This window comes from Anastrepha obliqua, chromosome 5 (assembly GCF_027943255.1).
Source record: "Anastrepha obliqua isolate idAnaObli1 chromosome 5, idAnaObli1_1.0, whole genome shotgun sequence".
Taxonomy (NCBI): Eukaryota; Metazoa; Arthropoda; class Insecta; order Diptera; family Tephritidae; genus Anastrepha; species Anastrepha obliqua.
In genome coordinates, this window is record NC_072896.1 from 90853228 (window position 1) to 90880976 (window position 27749).

The following is a 27749-nucleotide window of genomic DNA, read 5'->3' on the forward strand; positions in this document are numbered from 1 at the left end:
ACATATGGTAAACAAACTGCCTCGACACATTAGTGACTTTGTTTTGGTATCATATAATTTTGGTTTTGTAAAAATGTCTGATTTTGTGCCGCATAATCGGCATTTGCGAGAAGTGTTGATTTTCCTCTTTCATTCGAAAAAAAAACGGCGGCTCAGGCGCATCGAGAGCTACAAAGAGTTTATGGAGATGCTGCTTTAGTTGAAACAACGTGCCGAGATTGGTTCCGTCGCTTCAAAGACGGTGATTTTAATGTTGACGACCGTCCGCGTGAAGGAAGGCCAAAAACCTTTGAAGACGCTGGAGAAAGCTTGGAGGCATTGCTCAATGAGGATCCGTGTCAAACGCAAGAAGAGCTTGCTTCAGTATTAGGAGTTACCCGCCAATCCATTTCCAAGCGATTGCATGCTTAGGGAATGATTCAGAAACAGGGGACTTGGGTTCCTTCTGATGGGATGTTGAACGTCGTTCTTTCGCCTGTGAACAACTGTTCCTGCGGCAAAAATGGAAGGGTTTTCTTAATCGCATAATGACGAGTGCTGAAAAATGGATTCATTACAGCAAGCCAAAGAAAATAAAGTCATGGGTGCCGCCCGGTCATGCTTTTACGTCGTCGGTCGAATATTCACGCTGCGAAGGTTATGCTATGTATTTGGTGGGACCAAGTTGGTGTTATTTATAATGAAGGAGTAAAACTAAGCGAAACCATCACTGGGAATTGCTATCGACTTCAATTGATGCGTTTAAACCGAGCACTGCGCGAGAAGCGGCCGCAATACGCGGAGAGGCATGAAAAAGTGATTCTACAGCATGACAACGCTCCGCCTCACATTGCCAAACCCGTTAAAACCTACCTGGAAACACTGTAATGGGAAATCCTACCCCACCCGTCACAGTCTCCAGATATTGCGCCGTCCGATTATCACCGGTTCCGATCCATGGCACATGGTCTAGCTGACCAGCAGCTCCATTCATATGAAGACATCAAAAAATGGCTTGATCCGTAGATAGCCTCAAAAGATGAACAGTTTTACCGCGACGGTATGCGAGATCTACCAGAAAGATGGGAAAAAGTAGGGGCCAGCGATGGACAATACTTTCAATAATTATTCACTTGCAACCATTTTTTTCAGAATAAAGTTGTATTTTCATCAAAAAACAGCGAGAACTCAGTTGAGCACCTTATATTATAACTGCTTTTGATTGCTTTATCCTGTTTTCATATTTATGTGGTTATTTTGGTTTAGAAACAAAAATTAACGCGCGTGGAAAAACTTTGTCTGAATTTGAGGAGGGACATATTTTAGCATATGTAGAGGGAGAAAGACCTTAAAATGCGAGAGTTTTTTTCAAACTAAAAATAAGCAAAACTGGGACTTTACATTACTTCTAAGCCAAAGAGGCTACTGGAAAACCAAAACTTACCCCTAGAGATATTCGGGGAATCAAATAAAGCGTTTTTCAGTAAGAGCGCTTCAACTTTTTTTTTGAATAAAACACAAACGATTTGACTTTTTTAACTATTTTTTTTTATTATCGAGTTTGAACATATACATTTAAGTATGAAATTCGATTTCTTTTGCATGACCATCGCGTACACGTTTTACGAAGTCCAATCGTTGAACCCAACTTTCGACCACTCTTTTGCATAAATCGGCCGAAATTCCAGCAATTTTGCGTTCAATGTTGGCTCTGAGCTCACAAATCGTCGCCGGCTTGTTACTGTAGACCAATGACTTCACATAACCCCAAAGAAAATAGTCTAGAGGCGTCAAATCACACGAGCGCGGCGGCCATTCGACCGGTCCATTTCTGGAAATAATGCGCTCATCGAACTTACTCTTCAACAAATCAATTGTAGCGTGTGCTGTGTGGCTTGTGGCCCCGTCCTGTTGAAACCACATGTCGTCTAAGTCCATACCATTCAATTGCGGCCAAAAATAATCGTTTATCATGTCGCGGTATCGATTTCCATTCACAGTAACGTGGCGATCGTTCTCGTCAACGAAAAAATATGGGCCAATTACGCCGCCGGCATGTAAACCGCACCAAACAGTGATTTTTTCGGGATGCAACGGTGCCTCATGAATCACGTGTGGATTGCTTTCTGCCCAGTAACGCATATTTTGCTTGTTGACAAAGCCATTGAGCCAAAAGTGAGCTTCATCACTGAAGATGATTTTTTGGAAAAAATCTGGATTAAAGTAGCAGCAACAGAACGATTATTTTCATAAAAAATTTGCACGATTTGCAATCGTTGCTCAAGTGTGTAGCGTTCCATGATGAAATGTATACTAATGAAGTTTACAAATGACAAGCGAAAAATAAAAAATATTGCGTCGTTCGCCCTCCCTATCGGAAAAAAGTTGAAGCGCACCTATTGAAAAACGCTTTATTTAGCTAGAAATAAATCAAATAGCCCAGCTGAAACTAAAGCCATCCTTAATTTGGCAGTTACTACTTCGTGTGCAACAACTTTTGCAAGCAGATTCTTGTCTAAAATATGTAAAATTAGTACCTAAACCTAAGTTAATCACAGGACACAAACAGGTCAGATTGACGTTTGCAGAAAAACACCAAGTTTGTGAAGAGTAATTGTCTTGGTTGAAAAAAAAAAAAAAATCATTCTGAACAGACCAGATGATTTCCAAATGCATTGGCGTGATAATTGGAAGAAAAAGGAGCAGAGAATGGCTCGTAATTTCGGAGTGGGCTCTGTTTGGTATGGGCTTGGGCAGCCATTAGTGTCATGGGCAAAAAGGCATGAATAGTGCCAATAGTGTTGAATCATCCAACAAGCCACAGAAAATTAGATACAAAAACAACCAGCAAATAGAGTTTGTTCTTTTCTCATTGAGAAAAACTCCAGATGCTGGAATAATATTGTAAATACTGATTTTTCCGATTTTATGGAGCTCCAAAAGGATTTTGGATTATGCTTTATGTTGATCTCACATATAAATTTATTGACACAAGTAAATGCATTCATATGGAGTAAATATTTTTTGTATGCCTCGAGACTTTTAGTGGCAATATTTAAGTAAACTTTACACAACTTATTTCCACGGTAGTTTATAAACGGTTTTTGGGCGAGTTGGAATGTGTTCCATGAAGATTTTTGTTATATATGATTGGCGCCCACATCCTTTTTGGATGTTTGCCTCAGTCACAGGAAGATATTTGTGGCGTGCGTCTTGATGTTGTTCCACAAGTGCAGAATTTCGTTACATTACTTAAAAAGATACAACAACAACATCGACTTGTTATATATTATCGGACCATGGGATGCTGGTGCATGTTAGAATACTAATAAGATAATAATTGAATGGTACCAAAATCCATACTTCTCATACAGAAGAGCCCAAGTATGACGCCATGGCGTATACGTACTTTCACTCTCACACGTGCTCTCTTTGGCTCAAAACCATTGCAAGCCGCATTTTAAAGAACGCCATTAGCAAAAAATTATACGATACTTTGGAAAATATTGCGAAAATATGTTATTGCATTTGAAACTTATAAAAACAACAAAATGTGTGTACTCTGCATGAATTAGGCTGACCTACCAACGACATTTACACGCGACCCTATGTCTCACTATTGAAATGACTTTGCTGCAGTTGTGATTCCATTTTCGTCCACAAGCTTTTATTTATTTATTTCGAAAAGTCAAGAAAATATGATTTTAAATTGACTTTTAAAACTGAAGAATAGCGTAATTACATTACAAACTTACGTTGGAGTGAAGGGAAATGAAAGAGCGTATGAGTGTGCAAGGAAAAATTCTGAACTTGACTTTCAGCGAGTGGTAGAGGACATAAGCATTCCTCTAAATGAACTTCACACTGCGATTGAATTGAGCGTAATCGCAGAAACTAATAGAAGATGGTCTCCGACTACTAACTGCAGTGCTTCCAAAACACTCTGCGCGAAACTGAATCTTAAAAGGACAAAATGTCTGTTTGGATTCAACAGATTAACTACGAGCGTCTTCATAGGTGTTACAACGTCACTTATACACGGATCGTTGGTACCCTAGCCAGTAGAATTGGTGTACCTCACAATGACTTCTGCGAGAGTTGTGGAGCTGAAGAAGGAATTGAGTCGGTACAACACCTCCTGAATGTGAATGTTCTGCACTTCGAAGAAGCCGTGCCAAATGTCTCGGCGATTATTTTTTTTAAGACCTGGGAAATTTGCAAAATGTCTCACTGAAGGGGTTTAAAAAGAGCTAAGTGACTTAAGCAACTTTGTTAGGGGATGGAAATCAAATGCAGGTATCGCAATGGGCCTTAGCGCCACCGAGTGTTCTGAGTCTAATGTTTTCTATGGGGACAGAAATCGCAGAGAGTAAGAAAAAAAGCTGCATACAATTTTTAATCAGCTAACTCGTGTTAAGACTGAATGATTGCGAACTATAATGTGGAAGCGATGGAAGGACGCATAGTTGTCTTGATCCTCAAGTGAGAATTTGAGTCATTGAGAACCGTCCATCAGAACTTAACAGCACTTACTACACCATCTGCCAAGTACCGTAATTGCAAGAGTGATCCAGGCCATGCCGCTATCAAAATTTTTAACGCCACCTCAGAAATACTCGTCGTGCGTACGACGTTCCATTGAAACCAAAAATAATTGAGTTTTAACTCAGCTCAAAAAACAATTTTCTCTAATATAATTGATTCGTAGTCGTATTTCGGTATGAATTTTGTATCATATTTGATTTTATTTTGCTGATATGGACCTGCCCAGGTTTATTTATTTTGCCGCTTTCTTTGTCGAAACTGGCTTTTCGAAGAACAAGAACTTCTTTTACCAGCATTCTAAGACCATCGACGAACTGTTCTCTTGCCACCGTCTTATGCGACCGCTCTCGATACTTCCAGCATTTCCATGGCATCTACTCTTTTTTATTTTTTTTTATTTTGGAAGGAGGTTGAAATCAAAATGTCAGAAACATCTCAGTGGTGCCGTCACACCAATGCTATGTGGAGCAAGCTCCCATTAATACTATAACAATTCTCCACCTCGGCTAATCTACCCTGGGACCACAAAAGTATAACTTCTGAGTAGAGCCGCGTTTATGTCAGAAGACACAACAGGTACCTGCGTTCCGGTTCCTCTCCTGCAGGCATATGAAGACTATACACCGTAGTTAATGCCAATTATTCCCACTGTGTTTATAGGTGGTTCCAAAGTAAAGAAGACATTGGAAAAGTTGCAGTAGTGTTTTCTTAACTCACTACCGTCTTGTCTTCTGTACGATACTATATTGAGTGTTTCACTCAAACGTCTGTGCTTGTTGTCGTCGGTTCATCAGAAACTGTCTGCCTTCTCTGTTGTTGCAACTGTTGCTGAATCGCTTTGCGTTCCCAATCAATATGGCGAAGTCGCGTTATGATCTTACCTGCGAACATTTGCGCTGCCTCCCACTTAGTCCGGTTCATTGGATGACTTCCAAGCCCATCCGATAAGTTAGGTTTGTTGAAAGAAATTCGGACTTAAGATGTTGACTGAATCTGAGCTTCTTACTAACAGGGCATGGGCTACTGAACACATTATTGTATGAGAGGCATCTTTCGAGTACTCGTGGCGCAAAGTGGGAAGATTGAGCAAGTAAGTTGCTTGAATTTATTATGATTATTATTAGAAGGCCATTCACAAAGAAAAATCTCATTCCTCAATCCCAAAAGCTTACCTTTTCCATCATCACTCCTGCACAATACTCAGTGCATTATTTGCATTATGGCTGCTAAAACAAGAAAAACTAAGAAAAACACACAGTTACACATTGCATCAGTGGCGCCAGCAAGAGGAAGCGGCCAGCCGCGGTAATACGAGTAGCAGAGACACACCAAATTTAGCGAAGTCCTAAACCATCTGTGCGATCCTTTTGCCAGAAAAATGTGAAACACAATTGGCGCTCTAAGCAGTAAGAAGGCGTTGTTCCTAAACAACGACAGGTGGACATTTCCACTATTTAGGACTGGTAGATTAAGGGAACCAACGCAAGACTGAGTCTTGGCGAGGGCCTATGCTCCCAAGAGGAGTGAACAAGGGGGAAAAACTCACTGCGACCAGAGTTGATCTATTGTGCTAGACCTATTTTTGTAACCCTAGAGTTTTAGGCTTTTTAAAAGATTTAGCACAATTTTGGGTTTGTTGAGCCAAAGATTTCATGGAGATACTACGGTACAACCAAGGTGATGAAGTCTTTGTCTGCCTAATGCAGGATATTCACAAAGCACATGCTCTGAACTTCATATGTCCATTTCGCAAAAGCGGCAAACTTTGGTCTCAGATAGACCAATATTATTTAAATGATATCTCAATATTATCTATACTAATATTATAAAGAGGAAAACTTTGTTTGTTTGTTTGTTTGGTTGTAATGAATAGGCTCAAAAACTACTGGACCGATTTTAAAAATTTTTTCACCATTCGAAAGCTACATCATCCACGAGTAACATGGATTATATTTTATTTTGGAAATAGGGCTCGAGATATATGTCAAAACGTGGACCCGGGTAACCTTCGGATGTGTATGTACAATATAGGTATCAAATGGAAGCTGTTGGTGAATGCTTTAGTCCAGAGTATTTTTCATGCCGCTCCGTGACTAGGGTCTCGAGGTAGAGACCAAAACGTGGACCATAGAATGTGTTTGTACAATATGGATATCAAATTGAAGCTGTTGGTGAATGCTTTAGTACAGAGTATTTTTCATGCCGCACCGTGACTGGGGTCAAAACGTGGACACGAGTAACCTTTGGTTGTGTATGTACAATATGGGTATCAAATGAAAGCTGTTGATAAGTGCTTTAATACGGGGTAATTTTCATACCTATTGATGACTAGGACCACGTGGACCCGCCGTGTCTTTGCACCGAATTAAACCAGACTTACGCACATTGTTAAGTAAGTATTGAAAATGGGTTTCGTAAAGTTTGGTTGTAATTCGGAGCACTGGCAACGGGAACAGCGTTCTTTTGAAGCAGCCATAATGTCGCTTACTTTTTTAACGCTTGGGGCGGAACTGAACTGTCACATTGACAGTGTGAGTTACAATGTGTCAATATTTCTTTCTGATTTGGATGCCATAAGGAAAAAACGTAAGTGCAACATGTAAAAATTGTTTGTGAATTTTTTTGGAGTGGATTTTGGAACAGTGAATAATTTCTTACGAAATTTGAGAATTTAATGTGAAATCCGAATGAAATTATGTGTTCGTGGAAAAAACAATTTTTTTCGTTTTGTTTTTTTTGAAAAATATAAATGGATAATGGTTAAAAAAGCTCCAATGCTTAATAAAACATATAAATTGAAACGAAAAGTTCATGGATGATCAGGAAAAAAGACGATTGTTTATTCATATGCGTTGATTTGAAATTTAAAAACAATCTTCTTTTTTCCTGATTTTCAATTTATATTTTATATTTACTCAAAAACAAATAGAAAAACAAAAAATATTGTTTATGCCAAAGCGCTTGAATAAAGAATAAAGAAATAAATAATATGAAAATCATATATTTTCTGTTCTAAACCATATCTATTCTATTTTAGTGTGCCCAGCGAAGGGGGCCGGGTTTGCTAGTTTAAATATATGCTTACTGCAGCACTTGTAAGGTATCCGGTTAAAAAACGCAGATTTACTCTGCTTAGTGAGAGGAGCTTGCCAGATATTCCTTTGCTGGGACTTAGCAATTGTTTGGCTTGACGCTGACCAGCACAGTTTAGCCAGTGTGCAGCAAACTTCCTTTCCTCTAATTTCCTAAGAAATTCATTAATGTTGCTTTTTGTGAGTCCACAGAAAGTCTCAGGACCAGCAAGTTGCATATTTGCTCCTCGTTTTGCGAGGTTATCATTCATTTCATTTCCCTCATGTCCTCCATGTGTCCCGGAATCTAGCCTAGAATTACTATGTTGAGATTCCTTAATGTGTTGAAAAGGTTTAGGCAATCATTTGCCAATTTAGTGGTGATAGTTGTTGATAGAAGGGCTTTTAGAGCCGCTTGGCTATCTCAAAGTATGTAGATGTGAGTAAATCTCATTTTCTTGCGAAGACATTCTCTCACACATATTTCAATGGCATGTATTTCTGCGTGGCATATTGTTGGGTAGAGTTCCATCGGAATCGATTTTTTCAATTTAGGTCCATTGATACCTGCCACTGCTCTGCCATTTTCCAATTTGGACCCATCAGTGAACCATAAATGAGATCCACGTTCGAAAATGTTGTTTGAATATTCAGTGCATTAAAGTATTACAAAACTTTGTGGTGTGGCGATTAGTTGCATTGTTGGACGGTTAATTTTTAGTGACGTTCTCCACAAAAGTTCGGATGCTTAAATTTTCAAAGGGATTGCTTGAGAGAAATCTTTAGGCCACGAAGATATTCTAAAAATCTAATAAAAGCTGGGTGGCGGCCACCAGTCCGACGGGGTATAGTAGCGCTATTAGTAGTAGATTAGATTACCTCCTCAGAGGCGTCCCTAAAAGGCGTCCTCAGAGTTCACTTCAAGCTCTTCTAGGAAAATGTTTTGTTGGGGAGTTTGATTATAGTTGGTGTACCAAAACTTGCTATGAAGTTGCATGAAATACTTGAATTCTGCGACATGCCGCTGGTTGTAGCAAAGTTATTAATTGTTAGAAGTTTTAGGCAGGCATGGAAGCTTTTTTTTTTTGTCGGGACAAACTAGCAAGCACAGCACTTAGCAAACATTAAGTCAATTGTACTGCATTCGGGTTCCCTTTTTAATATTTTCTTTGAATCTACCCGACCTCCGAAAAAAACTGAGTAGATTTTGTGGTACCAAGAAACCATTGATGTGTTCACTTCTTAACACAACAGTGCCAAAGACCTAAAGCCTGATTCGAGCGAAGACCGGGAAAATGCACAGAAAGTGGTCCGCCGTCTCATCCTCCTCTCCGCATGCTGGGCAGAGTGCACTGTCTGAGTTGCCTACCCTTTCCCATGTGTTTCGATCATAGAAAGTGGGCCGTCATCAGTCCAACCAGCTGCCTACAGTCTCGTCTGCTTAATGACGGGAGGATCTGCAACAGTCGGTCGAACATGACAGTAGAGAGCTGGAAGCTTACTAAGATCCTTAATTGCCAAATGTCGGTTGATACCGAAAGTGCGTACACTTTAAGCACCACGGGCACTACCTCCTTCTTACGTGGGATGCTGTGTGTCCGCAACTGTACAATTATATTGCATATATGTACACTCACACACTTGCAGGAGTATATTTATATAGAAGTAAATCAGCGAAAATTATGGTTGCACAAGAAAACCACGTCCACACACGATTGACTAAGTGAATTACGCGAAATTGTATTTTGGGAAACACTTTAAACCCGACCAGGAAAATTATTACATAGAAATTGAATGCACAAAACACGTAATAGAAAATCCAAACAAAACGGTCGGAATAACAAATAAACAAAAAATCTGAAAAGTAAAACAAACTAAATACACTGGACGGGATTAATGGGAAATGATGATGGGCCACATAAAAACGTGGAAGAGAAGAGAAGGGGAGGGAGGGGAATGGGAAGGGATGAAAAAACTAAAATAAAAATTCAACGCTTTATTTAGAAGGTGAACACAAGCGGTCACACACACACGCGCGCATGTATATTGAGTGTACATTCGTGTATGTCCGCATGTAGAAGTTTATACTTGTGCACGCCGCTGGGTGCATCACTCGCATTTTGTTTACCTAAACAGTCAGAAAACGAAAATTCCAATTTATAAACAAAATAAACAAACTGTGTGTTGACCACAATAATGCTGCTGGGAGGCACATACGAGCACATGCTCGCCCACAGTTCCATGTGAGTACATATCCTGAAAGGAAATCTGCAAAGAGGGGGCAGAATTCTGCTTCCTCACCAAGCACAGCAGAAATTTTATCATCAAAATATTTTGTTTAGTTGGTTATTAGTCCGCGACTATGGACGTCTGAATCTAATGAAATATAGGGTTTTCCAATAACAGGTGTTACAGGTGAATGGATTGCGCTATCGAGAGATGGTTAACGATTTTTTATGGCCAGAACTGGATGGTATTGATCTGGACAACGTTTATTTTCAACCAGACGGCGCTACGTGTCACACAAGCAAAGAAACCATTGATCTTTCACGGGAAAAGTTTCCGGACCGTGTCATCTCTCGAAGAGGTGATCACAATTAGCCACCAAGGTCTTGTGATTTAACATCTTGTGACTTTTTTCTTTGGAGCCACGTGAAAGAGAAGGTCTACGCCAACAGCTCAGGGTCGATTCAAGACCTCAAAAATGGAAATTGTTAGGCTATCGAGGGCAGCCACTTTGCAATTCGATTAAGGAAAATTTCCTGAAAAGGATATTGTCCTGTAAGCGTGGTCGTGGTGGTCATATGCCTGATGTTATTATCCTCTTTATAATGAAATAAACATCCGCTCATTTATATTAAAAAATAGCATTTTTCTTTGAATATCAAAATAACACCTCTTATTGGAAAGCCCTTTATGTTCTTGCATAATTCTGGGCCGCAAATTATATATTTACTTGTTTGCCCAGCCCAATCCCGTGTCTTGGTTCCAATGACATTCGCTTCGCACTCTCTCTTCTTTTTGAGGCTTTTACTCTAATTAATTTTTAATATTCTAATTACGCTGCTAATTTACCTTAACTATTATTTATGACCGCTTTTTGTGTTCAATTATTCGGAACTGTGTGTATAAATTTCTATGCCCGCAGTCCCGTGCGCAGCTCTTTTAGAAATCGCGACATCTCTGCAAAGCGTCTAGCAGCCGCTATATATGAAAAATTAGACTTCGGTATGTAGGTGTAATTTTTATACTCCGAAATTGCTATATTCGTGCGCTCTACTTCGAAATATGCCGCGTTCATTTGGAGGGCATGTCACAAATTTTTAAATGACAGTGTTGAATGTGCGCAAAAGGAGTCTCTGAAATTTATGCTAAGATCATTAAAGTTTTCTGATCCTATCCCATCTTACACAGCCCGTTTGTTGTTGAAATCTTTAGACTTCAATTGGGCTGCCAGTTGCGGCCTCAGAGTCAACTCTGACAAAACGGAACCCCACACTTTAGACTTCCCAAATTAAGCAACACTTTCATCAGAAGTTAGGTATTTCAAAGAGCAATCAGGGTAAGGGAGGTTGGCCTCTGGAAACAATCTTTCAAGGGGCCAACGTAGCCGCTGGATCTTAATTCGCTGCACTATGTCTATGTCGTCTTAAAGCTCATCAGCTCATCGTTCCATCGTCTGCGATACTCGCCTTAACTCTTTCTCTCAAACACTCCAAAAAAAATTAGGACTAGAATTATCTGTCCGACTTCTGGACAACTGTAACGTCTACCAAGCAGAAGTCTTAGCCATAAAAGAGGTAACTGTGTACCTTAACGCACACGCTATTAAAAAACTACGATAAATATCTTCTCGCATAGCCACGCTGTCATCGAATCAGTGGATCCAGTTACACTAAGATCAAAGATTGCTCATGACTGCGTGCCAGCTATAAATTATATTATATTAGCATCGTCTTCAACTTCGTCTTGAGCCAATCTCTCAAGGGGCATGGTAGCATTTTTGAGCAGTCTACACGCCATTTTTCTGAACTTCGAACAGATCTCTCTATCCACAAACTGGAGTTTGAGGTTCGTGTGCCAGGGCAATCTTTCAAAGTAGGCGGGATTGGAACGAGAGAAAATCTGCACCGAAGCTGGTTTCTCTGTCTTCACTGAAGGTTCCAAGATGGAATCGGGAGTCCGAGCAGTGGTTTTCTTTAAACTATTTCCTTAAAATTGCCGAATACTGCGAGTGTTTTTGTGGGCAGAAGACTTTCCGATCCTGCAAGCATGCAAAATGCTTAAGGAATTTGGGAGTGAAAGAGATATTAACATTTTTCCGATAGTCAAGCCGCGATCAAGGCTCTGACGACGCCATGACTACGTGCAGATCTAAGTTAGTCACCCCTCGTAAAGGGGAGATCAAATCTCCTGGCTGTGTAGGAAACTTTTTTCTGATCTGGGTTCCAGGACACAGGAACTTAGAGGGAAATGAAATTGCTGGTAAGTCTGATCGGAAGGGGTCGACTCAAGTGGTCTCAGAGACCTCCTACCCGGCCATCGGCATCACTCTGACTGTTGTTAAAGGGTAATTGCACAACTTATTTGTCAGGAAAGCGCAGAAGAGATGGAGCTTCATTTCTTCGTGTACTTTTTCTACCCAGGTGTAGGACTTAGAAAGTGCTGGGGAGTCCATGCCACTAAATTTCCAAACTCGTAGCTGTGTCAACCTGTCATTGGACAATCGGTACACATGCAGAAAAGCTAGATGATGAACTTGCCAGAAAGGGGATCGAGTTGGTCTCAGGGACCTCCTACTCGGTCATTGGTTTCCTCGCACAACTTATTTCGGAGAAGTGATGAATCTCCTTTTCTGCTTCAAAGTATTAATTTTCTCACACCTCTTAGAATTCTTCGCAGGTGTGATCTTTAGATGTGATCTCCAAATCTGACTTGCTAGATTTCTCAGCTTCAAAGAAAGAATTTTCTGTACTATGGAACTCTATCTTTTCGTTTAGTTAGACGTAGTTAGGTTAGGTAAGTTAGGTTGCTTGTCTAAGACAAGACACTCGGCGGCCCTAAGGTCCATTGAGATACCTGCATTTTATTTCCATCCCCTAACTAAGTTGCTTAAACGACATAGACCTTTTTAGGAAGGTAGCTAGTCCCTTTAGTGAGACATTTTGCAATTTTCCAAGTCTTCAAAGAAATAGATATTTGGCACGGCTTCTTGGAAGGGGCACATCCACAGAGGAGGACATTCAATTTCTTCTTCATCTTCACAACTCCTGCATACGTCATTCTGAGGTGCATCTACTATACTGGCTAGCGTGCCAATAGCGCAGTGACGCGTTGTTTTTGAATAACTTTTTTACTAAATTAAAATTAAAACAAAAATTAAAAAAAAAATAATTAAAAAAATAATTAAAAAAAAATTGAAAAAAATTAAAAAAAATTAAAATAAAAAAATTTAAAAAAAGTATAATTTTAGGGGGTGGAAGTCTTTGTTTTGATCTTTAGAGACTGAATACCTTTTGTATCCTGCAGCAGCCTCATTCACAAGTGTCAAATATGTGCTAATTGACATTTGCAAAAATTGTAAATCTTCCGATTGGGTGTTTAATTTTGCGCCAACTTCTAAATATTCTGCATTACTTTATATTCTAAAGTTCAGCTTGCCCACTACTGGATACATTCAGGCTCATGGCACATTCCGAAAACGCAAAATATACATAACTAGCAAACTTTTATCACCAACCAAAAAACTGAGAATATTTATATCGAGTCATCTTTTTTAATCAAATATTTCACTTAAATTAAATATTAACTTAGAAAACATTAGCATGAAAAAAGTAATAATGCAGTGAAAATTGTATTTTGTTTTGGGTGCGCATATTTCTATATCCGCAACTGTATATACAAAAAATAATTACAGAACAATTTAAAATTAAAATCAAGTTATTATGTAGAAAATTCGGGGAAATTTCAGTTACCAAAAAAAAAAACAAAAACCAATCCAATCAAAATAAAGAAATCTGAAAAAATCTGAAATGAAAAATCAAATACTAAAATTCACAAATTTATGGCTCATAATGAAACAATAAATAGATTTTCAGTAGGGTAGGAGGGTAAGAGGGTAGGAGGGTAAGGAGTTGAAATTATTTTCACAATGCTCTGAGTATTATTTTCATGTTTGTTTGCAGTTGTTATTGGAAATAAGGGCAAAGTGTGTCTGTAGGTGCCGCCGCATATTGACGTTTTGACTGGCGGCGTGGGTGTTTAATGAATTAATTATGGTTGTGAGTTGTTATTAAGCTGTGTTTATTCACATATGCAGTAAATGATTTGCTAAATATTTGGACAAGAGATTCGATTTCAGCGAATAAAGTGATTAGTGATTTTCAAATCGAGTGGCTCATGAGTATGCGAGTGAGTCAGCACAGCGAAGTGCGTCGATTTTATGGCTGTGGCTCTATGAAATGAGGAGACTCTGACAATTAGAGCGCAATTAGATGTTGAAATGTAGGTTTAAAGCTTCCAGAGCTATGTTAATGAGCATAGAAACCTGCTTAGAATAAATAATGTAACTCTGCCTCTGTCAGTATGAGGGTGACCTTTTCTACTTTGCGTCCAATAGTGAAAACACAGTAAAATAATAATTAAAATGGTTTCATTGTTTTTCAAAATATTCTCCTTAGACGACAATACACTTCGGCATTCGCTTGAATCTATTTTCAAAGCACTTTTGCCAATCAGAAGTGGCTAGCTCCAAAGCAAGCTGTTTAAAGGCTTCACCAGCCTCTTCAGGCGGTGAAAAAACGTCGAGTTTGCACTTTATTTTTGATACAAAAATAAATCACTAGGTGCAAAATAGGGGTTGTCAGGCGGATGACCCATTAATTCGATCTTGTGAGTGCACAAAAACTCTCTTGTAGGAGCCAATGCGGGAAAGCTCGCATGGTCTCGGTGAAAGATAATTTTTCTTCAATTGTGTATCATCCAGAATTGACTGTTTTAAGTTTCTCTAGTGGCACATTTTTAAGTTTAAGTTTCTCTAGTCGGGTCATGATTTTCCGAAAAAAACTCGCAAACATTTGCTTTGAGATGCTTCTTGCACGAACAACTCTTGTTTGATGAAGCTCCTCTTAGCGCGCATCAATTGAAGATGTGTTAAGGAATGCAGGAGGTCACTCTCGTTTATCCAAGAACACAACACTACACTTTGTTGCGCTCTCGACCACTCTGGAGCAGAGGGAAATGAAAGAGCGGATGAGTGTGCAAGGAAAGGCTCTGACTGGATCTTCAACGAGTGGTAAAGGACATTAACATTCAGGAATAATCACGGAAACCAATAGAACTACTAATGCAGGGTCTCTAAAGCGCTTTGGCCAAAACTGAATCTTAAAAGGACAAAATGTCTGCTTCAACTCAAAAGACCAACTACTATCGTTGTCATAGGTGTTATAATGTCACTTATACACGGATCATTGGTACCCTAGCTAGTAGAATGGGTATAAATAGATTTTAGATTCGTTACCTTTTATGATGTCATAGACGTACTTTGAGTGACGATGGTTCCATGTGCAGAAGTCCATGAGGGAAGTCACTGATCACCATTCACTTCGGAGAAGAATCCTTCTGCATATGATACAAGTAGCGCACAACTTCTAGGCTTCGTCCAAGTATCCTCTAAGGAGCTTCCAAATATCAGTTGTGCGCTGGGTTTGCGACCGGCTACGTAAAAATCTTCCACCAATAAAAATTAAAACAAAGCCTCGGAACTGCCTACTCCGATGACGATCGCTGCGAACGAATTAAGGGTTATGATTTGAGGGCATGCACCTAGAATGTCTGGTTCCTTAATGCGGGAAAGTGCCGTCTCGTTGATGTCCTTATGATAGCAAAGGCTGACTGTCATTTCACTACCATTCAAGAGATGCGATAGACGGGGCAAGGCAAGAAGAAGATTGGGCCTTGCGACATCCACTACAGCTGGTGTTCGATTTATAGGGGGAGCGATGTCCCCAAGTACTTTCGTTCACTCCGGTGGACGAACGTCTCGCAATAATCCGCACCAACGCGAGATTTTTCAACATCTCACTTATTTGCGCCCATGCCCCGACGGAAGAGAAGGACGATGCGACCAAAGATTACTTCTATGAGCGCCTGGAACATTCCTATGAGCGCTGCCCACGTCACGATATAAAAATCTTGCTTGGCGACTTCAGTGCCAGGGTGGGCAAGATCCGGTAACGGACAGAGGCTAATCGACTGTGGCCCAAAATTAACCACGGAAGATTTATAATTTTTGCAAGTGGCGTCATACGTCAATCATATTTAACACTTGTGAACTAGACAGCTGAGGTATACAAAGGGTCTGCAACCTATAAAGGTCAAGGCAAATATTTCCATCGATTAAATTTATATTTGTTGCAGTAGACAAGTTATTTAAAACAAAAATGGATGATTTAATTCTGCCCCACCTTGTGTATTAAGCCAGGATGACGGAAACACCTGAGTGAGTATATTGGGAGGGAGCCCTTGCGAGGGGCACACTTGGACAAGTATTAAGAATTCGTTCGTTGCAATACTTTACAGGGCAGAAAGAGAAGGAAAGAAACCAGTTAGGTGGGAAAGAGGAAGAAGGGGTTTTGGAACCAGAGGTTAACGACCAACAGTGGCTACTTACGTTCGTATTAGCCGCCTGATGAATTTCACCAAGTGTGTGATATTCAAACCCGCAATGTCTGCAGGTGTAACAAAAAATGAGACTTCAGATGTCTAAATCTTTACTCGACGAGAGCAAGGCAGCAGGGTGCTGAGATGATTCCACCTCGTCCTCCAGGCAGCTTCTGCAGAATGGACTTGAAACAATCCCAAGTCTCACCGCATGGACACCTAACAGCCAATGTCATGTAAGGATACCTAACAAATTCGGGGGCGGCGGCTTCGTTAGCATTAGAAGCTCCGTCGATCTACCCGCGGCCCGAAGGATCTCGTGACTTTACACGTTTGCGCACTAGCCCAGCGCTCGCTCAGTTGACGCGAGGCCCGACTTTCCAGTAGCACACCACAGGTTCTCAAAAGAATCCCAATCCTCTCATTTTGCAATGAAGCCATCTCCAGGATCCCATGTCTAGCCAGCTTATCAGCACAGCGATTTCCCTATATGCCGCTGTGACCGAGAACCCAAATGAGCCTATTATCGAATTATTCGGATGGAATTGAGAGAGAAGTCAGGCATCCTCCGACTAATTTCGAATGCAGAAACAACGAGACCAAGGCCCTAATTACCGCTTGGCTATCGGAGTACATTTTTACGTTATTTGCAGTAATGACAGAAGTAAGCAACTAATCCACTGCTTCCTAATTCCCGGAAGCCCAAATTTGTGCTTGATGGGGAGCTCCTCGCAGAATACTCCCCCATCAACTCTTCCGTCCAACTTCGAGCCATCCGTAAACATTTTTGCCTATGTGCCTGTCTCCAAATGTGATATTCCAAATGAGACCTAACGAAGCCGATCAATAATTTTTTATGTGCATTTACGTGGATTTTAAGAAATTCCAGTTTCTCTCCTAATTCTGTAACACATTTTAAAATTTATCAAAACAAAATTAAATATAAAAAATTCATAAGAGTATTTACAGTGTTAACTCCTTTAACAAAAACCTCTAATAGACGGACACTTTCCTACGGCAGACATTTTTTTTCTCTAGCAAGCCTGTAGTGTCGGAACAAATTACCCCCTGAGCGGACACCTCTTTTGGACGCACAAAAGTTGACTGAGGCTGACTGTTCACCCAAGGGAGGTTTTACTGTATATGCATAATCATAGCCATACGGAGAAATTTTCCTATATTTATCTAAGTAATTATTATTATTTGTTTTTCAATTCTCAACACTTTTCTTTCTTTTTCACAGATGATATGTTAAACGCTAGTGGCAACATTCAATGGCGATGCCAACAAGCTGAACTGATTCCGGTATCCTACAAATGCATCAGACATATTTTGTTATCACACGCAGATGGCACATTGAAACTGCATAACGCGACGGGAGAGCACAACAATAACCATTGAAAGGTTTGCAAGAACCAACAAAATTGCTTTCAAATTGAAACATCCGCAATCCTCACCTACCCACCTACATACTCGTACATTACCCAACACACACACAAATAGTACACTGAAAGACATATCAACAACGACTACATACATAATCACATACAAGCAAGCAAGCACGCACATTAGGTACCTGTTGTTGTCACCGACATACTCACTCTCTCTCATTCTACCTACAAAAACACATAGAAAATATTTGGTTTTTATGAGGCACCATCAGACACGCACCTATCAAAGCTCCCAAATGAAATTCATACCTAAAAATATGCACTACTCGCATGCAGCTATGAATCTGATAAATATGGATTCGGAAAATCGGGTCGTGCTGAATGTGGGTGGCATTCGGCACGAAACGTATAAGGCTACATTGAAGAAAATACCCGCCACAAGATTATCACGCCTCACCGAGGCGCTAGCCAACTATGACCCCATATTGAATGAGTATTTCTTCGATCGACATCCGGGGGTCTTTGCTCAAGTACTAAACTATTATAGGTGAGTAGTAGTGTGAAGTGGGTAGATTGAACAAAAAAAAAATGGATTAACTGAGTTGCTTTTAATTTTTGCAGAACCGGCAAGCTGCACTATCCAACAGACGTTTGTGGGCCATTGTTCGAGGAGGAGCTCGAGTTCTGGGGCTTGGATTCAAATCAAGTAGAGCCGTGTTGTTGGATGACATACACACAGGTGGGTAGCGGGTGAATTAAACCGTGGGGCAAAAATTAACTTTTTTTTGTTATTTAGGAAGAATTTCATATGCACTTGGAACTATAGATTTTATATGCATATTCAGTTTTTCGCTTTCTCATGAATTTAATTTGTTTTAAAGGAGTTCATCTATCGAAGGTAATCGAATTAGTCATGCTTAGGCAGTAAGAACTCCCTTTCACACAAACGGCAATCTGGGTTTCTAAAAGGACATAATTGTATAGTTGTATAATTGCTCTTATTGCCGTTATCGAAGATATTCGTGAGACCATTGACGAGGAAAAGTCACTTTCTTCACTCCAGTTGACCACTCAAAGGCATGCGATCGAGTTAACCATGGTAATATATCTCAGTGGCAAAACTCGACAAATCTTTTGGACTTTCTCCCATTTCTATACAGTTGATTTTCTCCTTTTTAAAAAATAGGTCACAAGTTGTCTCCAATGGACCACTGACATCGTCTGTTTTAGAATTACAGAGAGAAGTTCCGCAAGGATCTATTCTTCGTTTTCTTCTGTTTAATAATATTACTCGTTATCTGTTTGGGATCAAGACAAGATACCATGCGTGTCATCTTGCTGACACAATCTACTCCATGCCCCTTGATAAGCTTCTTCAGATCAGATCCCTCTTACTTAAAGTATACTACTCGAAAGTACCTGGGTGTTTCGCCTTACTCTAAACTTCTCGCTGCTAGATACAAAACACTGACGTCAAAAAGACAGTTCTTGGTGAATGTAGCTCGACTTTGTAATTCTCTTCTTCAAAATTTAGTATCTATAAATAGATGATGGTAACCTATCATCCTTGCGATTTGTTAACCTTCGAGCTACAGGACAATGTGGGCGGAGGTCTCTATGACTATGATGCGGGAGATGATATGTATGTACATTTTCACTGATACCCAGGTGGCGATAAAATCCTTCACAAAACCGTCGACAACCTCCAAGGTAGCTATGAAATACCGCACATCTTTTAAGAAGATGATTGAGTCATTTCACCCAAAATATAACATGGGTTTGCGACATTGAGGGGCAATTGCGATATTCAGGGTAACTATAGAGGAGATGAACTAGCGAGATTTGGCGCCAAGTTGACTGATGAATACACAGGCAATGACAAGGCATACCTTTACAGACTTGTAAGCTGCTTAATTTTGTGAAAATTGTAAGAGCAGCGAATGAAAGAAGGCGTAGTGAAACCAACTGCAGAATTGCCTGAGAAACGCACAGAATCTCTGCTAAGCCAAAATGAGCGCAGTCTTAGCACACTGATTTCAGTTACCTATCTGGTAGGTAGACACGCCCAGAGGATGGGTGTGCAAACACATGACTGCTGTAGATGAAGAGGAGAAAGATACGATCTCGCACCTCCTGTGCCATTTTCTTGCTCTATCCAGAAGTAGATTTACTTTTTAGGTAGAAAATTTTGTAATGAATTGGAAGATCTCAGTTCTGCGGAACTTAGGGATCTTCTAAAATATTTGAAAAGTTCGCACTGGTTTTAGGAGAGATAAGGACAAGTTTCCCTGCGGCATCACGGGAGGCTATGAGCCTGCGTATGTCCCACAGTGCGCAACCGCTTTCACTGAACCTTCTTCTTTTTCTTCTTGATTATCGCGATAATCGCTTATGCGATTTTGACCGAGTTCAACAAAGTGCGCCAGTGATTTCTTTCTCGAGCTAACCGGCGCCAGTTTGGAACACTAAGTGAAGGCAAGTCCTTCTCCGCATGACCTCTTCCATCCAGAGGAGGTCTTCCTCTTCCTCTGCTGTCACCAGTTGGTACCGCATCGCGTACTTTCAGAGTCGAATCGTTTGTCTCTATTCGGACGATATATTCGCTGCGCTATTTCTATGTCGTCGTAAAGCTCATAAAGCTTATTGTTCCACTGCCTGCGTTACGCGCCGTCACCAACGCGCAAAGGTCCAAAAATTTCCGCACAATCTTTCGCTCAAACGCTCCAAGGGATGCCTCATCGGATATTGTCTTCGTCCACGCTTCTGCGCCATACGTTAGGACGGGCATGATGAGCGCCTTATTATTATTTTTGTTCGTCGCGAGAGAACTTTACTACTCAATTGCCTACTTAGTCCAAAGTAGCAAGAGAGAGTTGTTGTTGTTGTTGTTGTTGAGGTGGTTGAACATTTCTGAGCTGAAATGCTCCTAATTAGTGACCAGCACCGTTTTACTACCACTATCTCGTGTGATGATTACGTTTTTTTTTTTTCAAGTCCAAGTCAGATCCATTTAGTGAGGTCCAAGTATAGCAGCAATTCCTTTATCTCGATGTCTGAGATCTCCTTAATTTGCTGTAGGAAAGGCTTACCGAAGGATCGGAGTAGAGCCCTGGCTAGTCCCGGACATTCACATAAATAGTGGAACAGACTTTCTTTCGCCCCTTCCGCTTGACAGCTTCTACAGATAGGGTTGAAGGGTAGATTGAGTCTAGCTGCATGATCCCCTACTTTCCAATGTTCTGTAAGGGTTGCAGTGATACGTGAAATGTTTGGCCGAGAACATCCTACCAGGTCATTCGTCCTTTGGATTTTGTATGACGGCCATGTGTTTTTTGTTGTAATACATGTAGGTGTTTGCTTCCATCTTCTTTCGGCTAAAGCATGATAGTGTGAAGCAATGGATGCTTTTAGTGTGTTCAGTGGGGTGGAGACTGTCACCGCCTCTGCTATGTCTAGTGTTCCTATGACCGGGAACCCATATCAGGGTAATTTCAAGCCAATGGCTGAGCAGTTTCAGGTCCTCTCTACACTGTAGGACCAGTTTGGATGAAATGTAGTTGGAGTCTAAGGCTTTAATAGCTGCTTGACTGTCTGAGAAGATAGCTACTCTTGCACAACTACCTTGTAGAGTTCTAGGGATTTTCATGCTTCTCTGATCGCTAAGAGTTCTGCCTGGAACACGGTGGCATAATCAGGAAGACGAATTGATTGAGATAGGTTGAGTGGCTCCGAATGGAAGCCAGCTCCCACACCACAGTTCATCTTAGAACCATCGGTATAAATTTCGATATCGAGCAAGAGAGAGTAGTTGGCAAGAGAGATTCTATGTTGTATTTCCAGGCTGACACTGGTATGGGTGTGTTAATGCTGGTTCCTAAACAAACGTCATAACTGTCAACAGTGAAGTGGATGCCGATATGCGAGTGCGTCCACTGCTTGTTTGATGATAGCAGGTACTTCGTTTTGTCCACGTTCACCACACGAACCATTCGCTTTGGAAAAGGCAGAACAACTCAACCTAACCTAACCTACATAGCATATATTGATATATTCGATGTTCATATAGGCGAAGCTTTTTTATCAGGCCTTGAGCACAAATGAGCAAGATGTTGATTCGCTTTAATTCGAATTGCGGCGATTCGGTTCGTTCGGTGGTTTGGCTGCTACTCAGTGGATATTTAACCGAAGTTGGTTTTTGTAAATGCGCAGGTGGGAGTGGCAGTGAACAGCTTTCTCCACTTGCGCGGGCTACTGCAGATGGAACCATCTACCTGAATATGTCGCAGCGCTCTTACTCGATTTCGCCTTCTCACTGTAGCTCGCTGCCAAGTGCGAGTTTTCTTTCCACTTAGTGGATGAATGATCTAATCGTCAACTTCATTATATATATATAATTGGAGCGTACACCGTTTTTGGGTGTTTGGCCGAGCTCTTTCTCCTATTTGTGGTGTGCGTCTTGATGTTGTTCCACAAATGGAGGGACCTACAGTTTTAAGCCGACTCCGAATGGCAGATATTTTTATGAGGAGCTTTTTCATGGCAGAAATAAACTCGGAGGTTTGCCATTGCCTGCCAAGGAGCGACCACTATTAGAAAAATCTTTTTCTTAATTTTGGTGTTTCACCGAGATTCGAACCAACGTTCTCTCTGTGAATTCCGAATGATAGTCACGCACCAACCCACGCTACGACGCCAACTTCATTACTTTTAACTACTTTATTTCTATGTGCGAGCAAACAAAAAAAAAAAAAAAAACAGCAAAACACAACTAATGCTTTATCTCTTTTAAATTGCAGCACAGAGACACACAAGAGACATTGGCGGTATTAGATCGTCTGGACTTAGATACAGAAAAACCGTCCGAAGAGGAATTAGCGCGCAAATTCGGCTTCGAGGAGGACTACTACAAGGGCACATTGTCGTGGTGGCAGGAAATGAAACCGCGCATCTGGTCGCTTTTCGATGAGCCATACAGTTCGAATGCGGCCAAGGCAAGACCATTATTGACTCTTGAAAACTAAGCTAAATCTTCCAATGTAAAATATATTAATTTTCTCTTTTCTCTTTTTCGATTTTACAGACGATCGGCGTCGTTTCGGTGTTCTTCATTTGTGTGTCCATATTATCATTCTGCCTAAAAACACATCCCGACATGCGTGTGCCATACCTCGTTAATACATCCGTGAATACCGCCAACGGTAATATGGCCTGGTACATCGATAAGCCCCAAACGAATGCGCATATAGCTTTCTTTTATATCGAATGTGTTTGCAATGCCTGGTTCACGTTCGAAATACTGGTGAGTTCAAGGAGAGCGTAATGGATACAGTTTGTATGTATGTAATTTATGAAGCTATACATATTGATGTTAGAGAAATTTAGGTATAAGCAGCTATAGGTGTAGGTAGTAAATTTAGGTACACGAACCGTACGAACACCTACTTCTATTTATCGCTGAAATAACCTCAGTTTAGTAGCTGTACTCACTGTAAAACACACATACACTTTTATATATAAAATCTACATAAATCTATGTATGTATGTATGTATGTAAGAATGAACCGGAAGGGTATTGATTTGAAGTAGAAATCGGTTACACTTCTTCAAATATGTACTTTGTGAACTATTAGGTAGGAGTTAAGGTAACACTAAAGTTAACCAAATATACCTAAAATTATTGCGCTAGTAATAATATTAATACGAGGGGTGCCTTTTATATTTCGGGATTAGAGAACAAAAACAAATTTTAATCATCGAAAATCACTTTATTGTTTTTCAAAATATTCTCCATAAAGATCTATACACTTTTGCATGCGTTTGAACCAATTGTCGAAGCACTTTTGCCACTCTGAATGACGTACCTCCAAAACATGCATTCTGAATGCCGCAACCGCTTCTTCAGGTGTCGAAAAACGTTGACCTCTCAGTTTGTTTTTTACGTACGAGAATAAAAAGAAGTCATTCGGTGCCGAGTCAGGACTATACGGCGGATGACCCATTAATTCGATGTTTTGGGTGCTCAAAAATGCAGTTGTTTGAGCCGATGTGTGAGAGCTCGCATTGTCCTGGTGAAGAGTGATCTGTCTTTGGCGATTGATTTTCCTAATTTCTTGGAAGACAACTGGCAAACAAATGGTTGTGTACCACTCAGAATTCACTGTTCTGCGTTGTTCTAGTGGTACGATTGCGACATGTCCAGTTTTTCCGAAAAAACAGGCGACCATTTGCTTGGAAGTGCTTCGTGAGCGAACAACTTTTGTTGGATTTGGCTCATTTTGAAACACCCATACAGTCGACTGCTGTTTACATTCGGGCTCATACGTGTAAATCCATGATTCATCACCTTCACCTGTCACGATGTCATAGACGTGGTTCGAAGCCCCGCGATCGTATTTTTTGAGCATTTCCTTCGACCAATCGGCACGAGCTTTTTTTTGAGCGATTGACAAATTGTGTGGGATCCAACGCGAACAAATTTGTTTGACAGTCAAATTTGTATGCAATATTGAATGTATGCTGGTCCCACCAACGCCTAAGATTGTCTCAATCTCACGATAGGTCACATGACGATCTTGCAATATCAGTTCGCGCACAGCATCAATGGTTTTCGGAACAACAACTGATTTTGGACGACCTTCACGAAATTCGTCTTGGAGTGAACTACGACCACGATTGAATTCACCATACCATCGATAAACACTGGTCATTGATGGAGCTTCATCGCCAAAAAATGAATTAAGTTCATCCATGCAATGTTGCTGAGTTAATCCATGTCGAAAGTTGTAAAAAATAATCGCACGAAAATGTTCACGATTTAATTCTATTTTTGGACCGAGATGAATCTTTTAAGTTACTGTAAACAACACAAATAGCGCTGGTATTTCAAAACGTTCTGAGTACGTAAAAGCCAAAAAATGTCAAACTTTGCGATACAGCAGTCAGTTGCCAGATTGCAACACCAGGGTTGCCAAATCCCGACATATAAAAGGCACCCCTCGTAGTCTACGCGAACTCCAGTGGGATATGGAGTATGCACTTGCAGAGCAGCACTTAATAGTTGGCGAATGTGTGAAAGGGAGCATAAACAATCATAAGCAATCCCTAAGGAGAGCACAAAAACCACAAACAATTGTTTTTGCGAAAATAGAATGTAAACACTTTCTTAACCTGTGTAACCTCTGTAACCTTGTAACCTTATCCAGTTTCTTATATCTACCTTACTAACCTATTTCTAGTTCCTAACCATATCCTAGTTCTTTCAATAAAACTATGATATGTAGTACTGGCCTGGGCTGAGCGTATATGATTCTCCTCTGGCCGTTCCACATCGAGATACCCACTTCTTCTCGATATGACATTTAATTCGAGAGGTAAATGGCTGATTACTCGAAAGGCTGGTGATTCTGGGCGTAGGCCACAAAGTCTCATTCGCGATAAGACTCATTACATATATCATATCCCGAGTCTGTACCGATGACACCTCAGTCTCTAATAAACAGTCAGAATGCCTATGAGCATGTGATTGCACTCTGCCAGTAAGAACTTTGCTTGGCGTAGCCTTTCAGTGTGAGGACAGTAGTACATTTATATACAAAAATGGCGCTTAAAATAGGTACCCCCCACGTTCATACGGAAAATGCAAGTTTTTTAAATTAATAATAAAAGATATTCAATTGTATGTGGTTGTAGGGATTTTAATAAAAATATTGTTTAAATTATCAAAGTTTAATCAATAACCACTGTGCGCACCCACCATGACTGTCAATGACTTTTTGCATTCCATTCGGCATAGAATTGATAATTGCCAGGTTTCTGTGCGAGTGAAATACCATAGTTCTCCGATTTTATGCTATAAGTTCCTCTTATTTTTGAATCTTTCCTTTCCGACTCGCTCCATTAAATCTCCCCAAAAGTTTTCAGCGGGGCTTATGTCGAGTGACTGGTTTGGCTGTGAATAGCGATTTGTAGGTTGCAATAATTTGCTTTCTTTGTTTTTTTTCTTTCTTGTAATTACTTAATTAAAATTTATAAATTTTTTCTTGTGGGTTTTTTAATACCCTTTAGTTTTCTTTATACATTTTTTGGATATTTTTTTTTGAATTTGCGTGAGCGAACCAAAAATGCTTCGCGCCGCTCTAAGCGGACACAAATCACCGAAAACGCCCAGAATATGCCGATCGGCGTCACAAAGTAATTTTTCTTGATGACAATGCACCGCCACATCGAACAAGAGCGACCCGGGAATTGGTGGAGACGTACGATTGGTGCATGCGGCTTACTCACCAGACTTGGTGCCTTGCCGATTATCATTTGTTTGCATCGATGGGCCACGCACTTTCCGAGCAGCGCTTCAACTCTCACGAAGAAGCCAAAAAATTGCTCGATTATTGGTTTGCGCCCAAAGACGGCCAATTTTTTTGGCGCGGCATCCACAAATTGTCTGACACATGGGAAAAATGTGTCGCTAGCGATGGCTATTATTTTGAAGATTAAATTAGTAACCATTTTTTTGTTAATAACCGTTTGAAATTGAAAAAAAGTCTCATTTCATAGGAAGAAGCGAATCGAGAACGTACAATTCTCTTCGATTTCTGATTGCGTTGCTGATTTCAGCTGCAATGGCCTTTGATGACGTAAAGGGATACTTCTTGGCAAGAGTCAAAATTAAATTATCAGTAGTGCAAGTCGTTTTTTTCTTGTCAACACGTCGTGGATTTTTGGGCTTGAGGGCATTTACAACAAAATTTTCGGGCCAAGTTATTCAGTAATAAATATTGACGATTTTTTTTCAAAGATTTACAACAAGCCTCCGCTCCTCAACTGTACAATATCTACTGCGCATGACCCAGCTTTGAAAGAAATTCATATTTATTATTAAATTACTTTTCTAATTTGCTACTCACTTTACATTCAATATGTTTCACTTAATTAGTTAAAAAGCAAGAGTTATCAGCAAAGTGCCTATTTTTATGGCCACACAAAATTACACTTTATGAAAATAACCGAATCCGTCCAACCAATAACGCAACTTAATATAATGGGTCCTTTACCCTAAATTCACAACTAATTCAACGCCATTTGTAATTTCCTAACGTCAGCGAAATTTCAATAATAGCTTGAAATTTTTCCGAGCGGCACAAAGAAATCGATATAGCATACCTATTTTAATAACCATATGTGTATATATAATTTTTTTCTTTTTTTTAATATTTGCGATTTTTTCTTTTTTGTCTTTTTTTGTTTCTTGTTTTCATTTCGTCAACAGTTACAATAATCTTGCGCTGATATTTTCAAAATTTTTTTAATTTTTTTTCAAAAAGTTTTCCAAGTTTTTTTTAATGGGCTGCAACTTCATATTTGATCTAAAAAAATTTTCCAACATTTTTTAATTTTTTCAAATATTTCTTTTAATGAGCTACAACTTCATATAATATTTGATCTATACAAAATTTCCACATTTTTAAAAAAACTTTTCAAAAAATTTGGAAAACTTTTTAATTTTTTTCAACTTATTTTTTATTGAGCTACAACTTGATATTTGACCTAAAAAACAATTTCCAATTTTTTTTAACTTTATCAATTTTTTTCCATTTGTTTTTAAATGAGCTACTACTTACTTCATATTTGATCTAAAAAAAATTTCCAAATTTTCAAAAAAACTTTTCAAAAAATTATCAAAACTTTTTAATTTTTCTTTCAAAACCTTTTTTTTGAATGAGCTACAACTTGATATTTGTTCTAAAAAAAATTTTCCAAAATTTTCAAAAACAATTTTTCAAAAAAAAAGTTTTTTTATGAGCTACAACCTGCACGCTCGACCATCAAAAATCATGTGTTGGTACCCTCCACTACAAAAAGTGCTGATTAGCAGCAAATTACGGGAAGAGTTGCTTGGAGCTATAATTCCTTTCTAAGCCTAATATAAAAAGAAATAATGTATAAAATTTCCTCAGACCAACGTTTCTCAGGTCAATGAACCAGTGGAGAAATAAAAAGAGTTTTGGTGCAATATTACGCAATAAATAACAATGTGCTCCTTTAATTTGCACACAAATAAAACATAATTTTTTATTATCTCAGTGTAACTGAAATCGAAAATTCT

General features: G+C 39.7%; 1 protein-coding gene across 2 annotated transcripts in view; it reads left to right on the top strand.

The window, feature by feature from the left end:
• LOC129249142 (potassium voltage-gated channel protein Shaw) overlaps positions 1 to 27749 on the top strand; it is a 61119-nt gene that overhangs the window by 10356 nt on the left and 23014 nt on the right. The window contains exons 2-6 of one of the 2 annotated variants that reach the window (XM_054888795.1): positions 17500 to 17660; positions 17984 to 18194; positions 18269 to 18386; positions 22444 to 22638; positions 22728 to 22946. In XM_054888795.1, coding sequence (XP_054744770.1) covers positions 17986 to 18194; positions 18269 to 18386; positions 22444 to 22638; positions 22728 to 22946 — 741 coding nt within the window. In that variant the 5' untranslated portion in view covers positions 17500 to 17660; positions 17984 to 17985. Of the gene's footprint in view, positions 1 to 17499; positions 17661 to 17770; positions 18195 to 18268; positions 18387 to 22443; positions 22639 to 22727; positions 22947 to 27749 lie in introns of those variants that run through there. The other variant, XM_054888794.1, reaches the window with a different exon arrangement.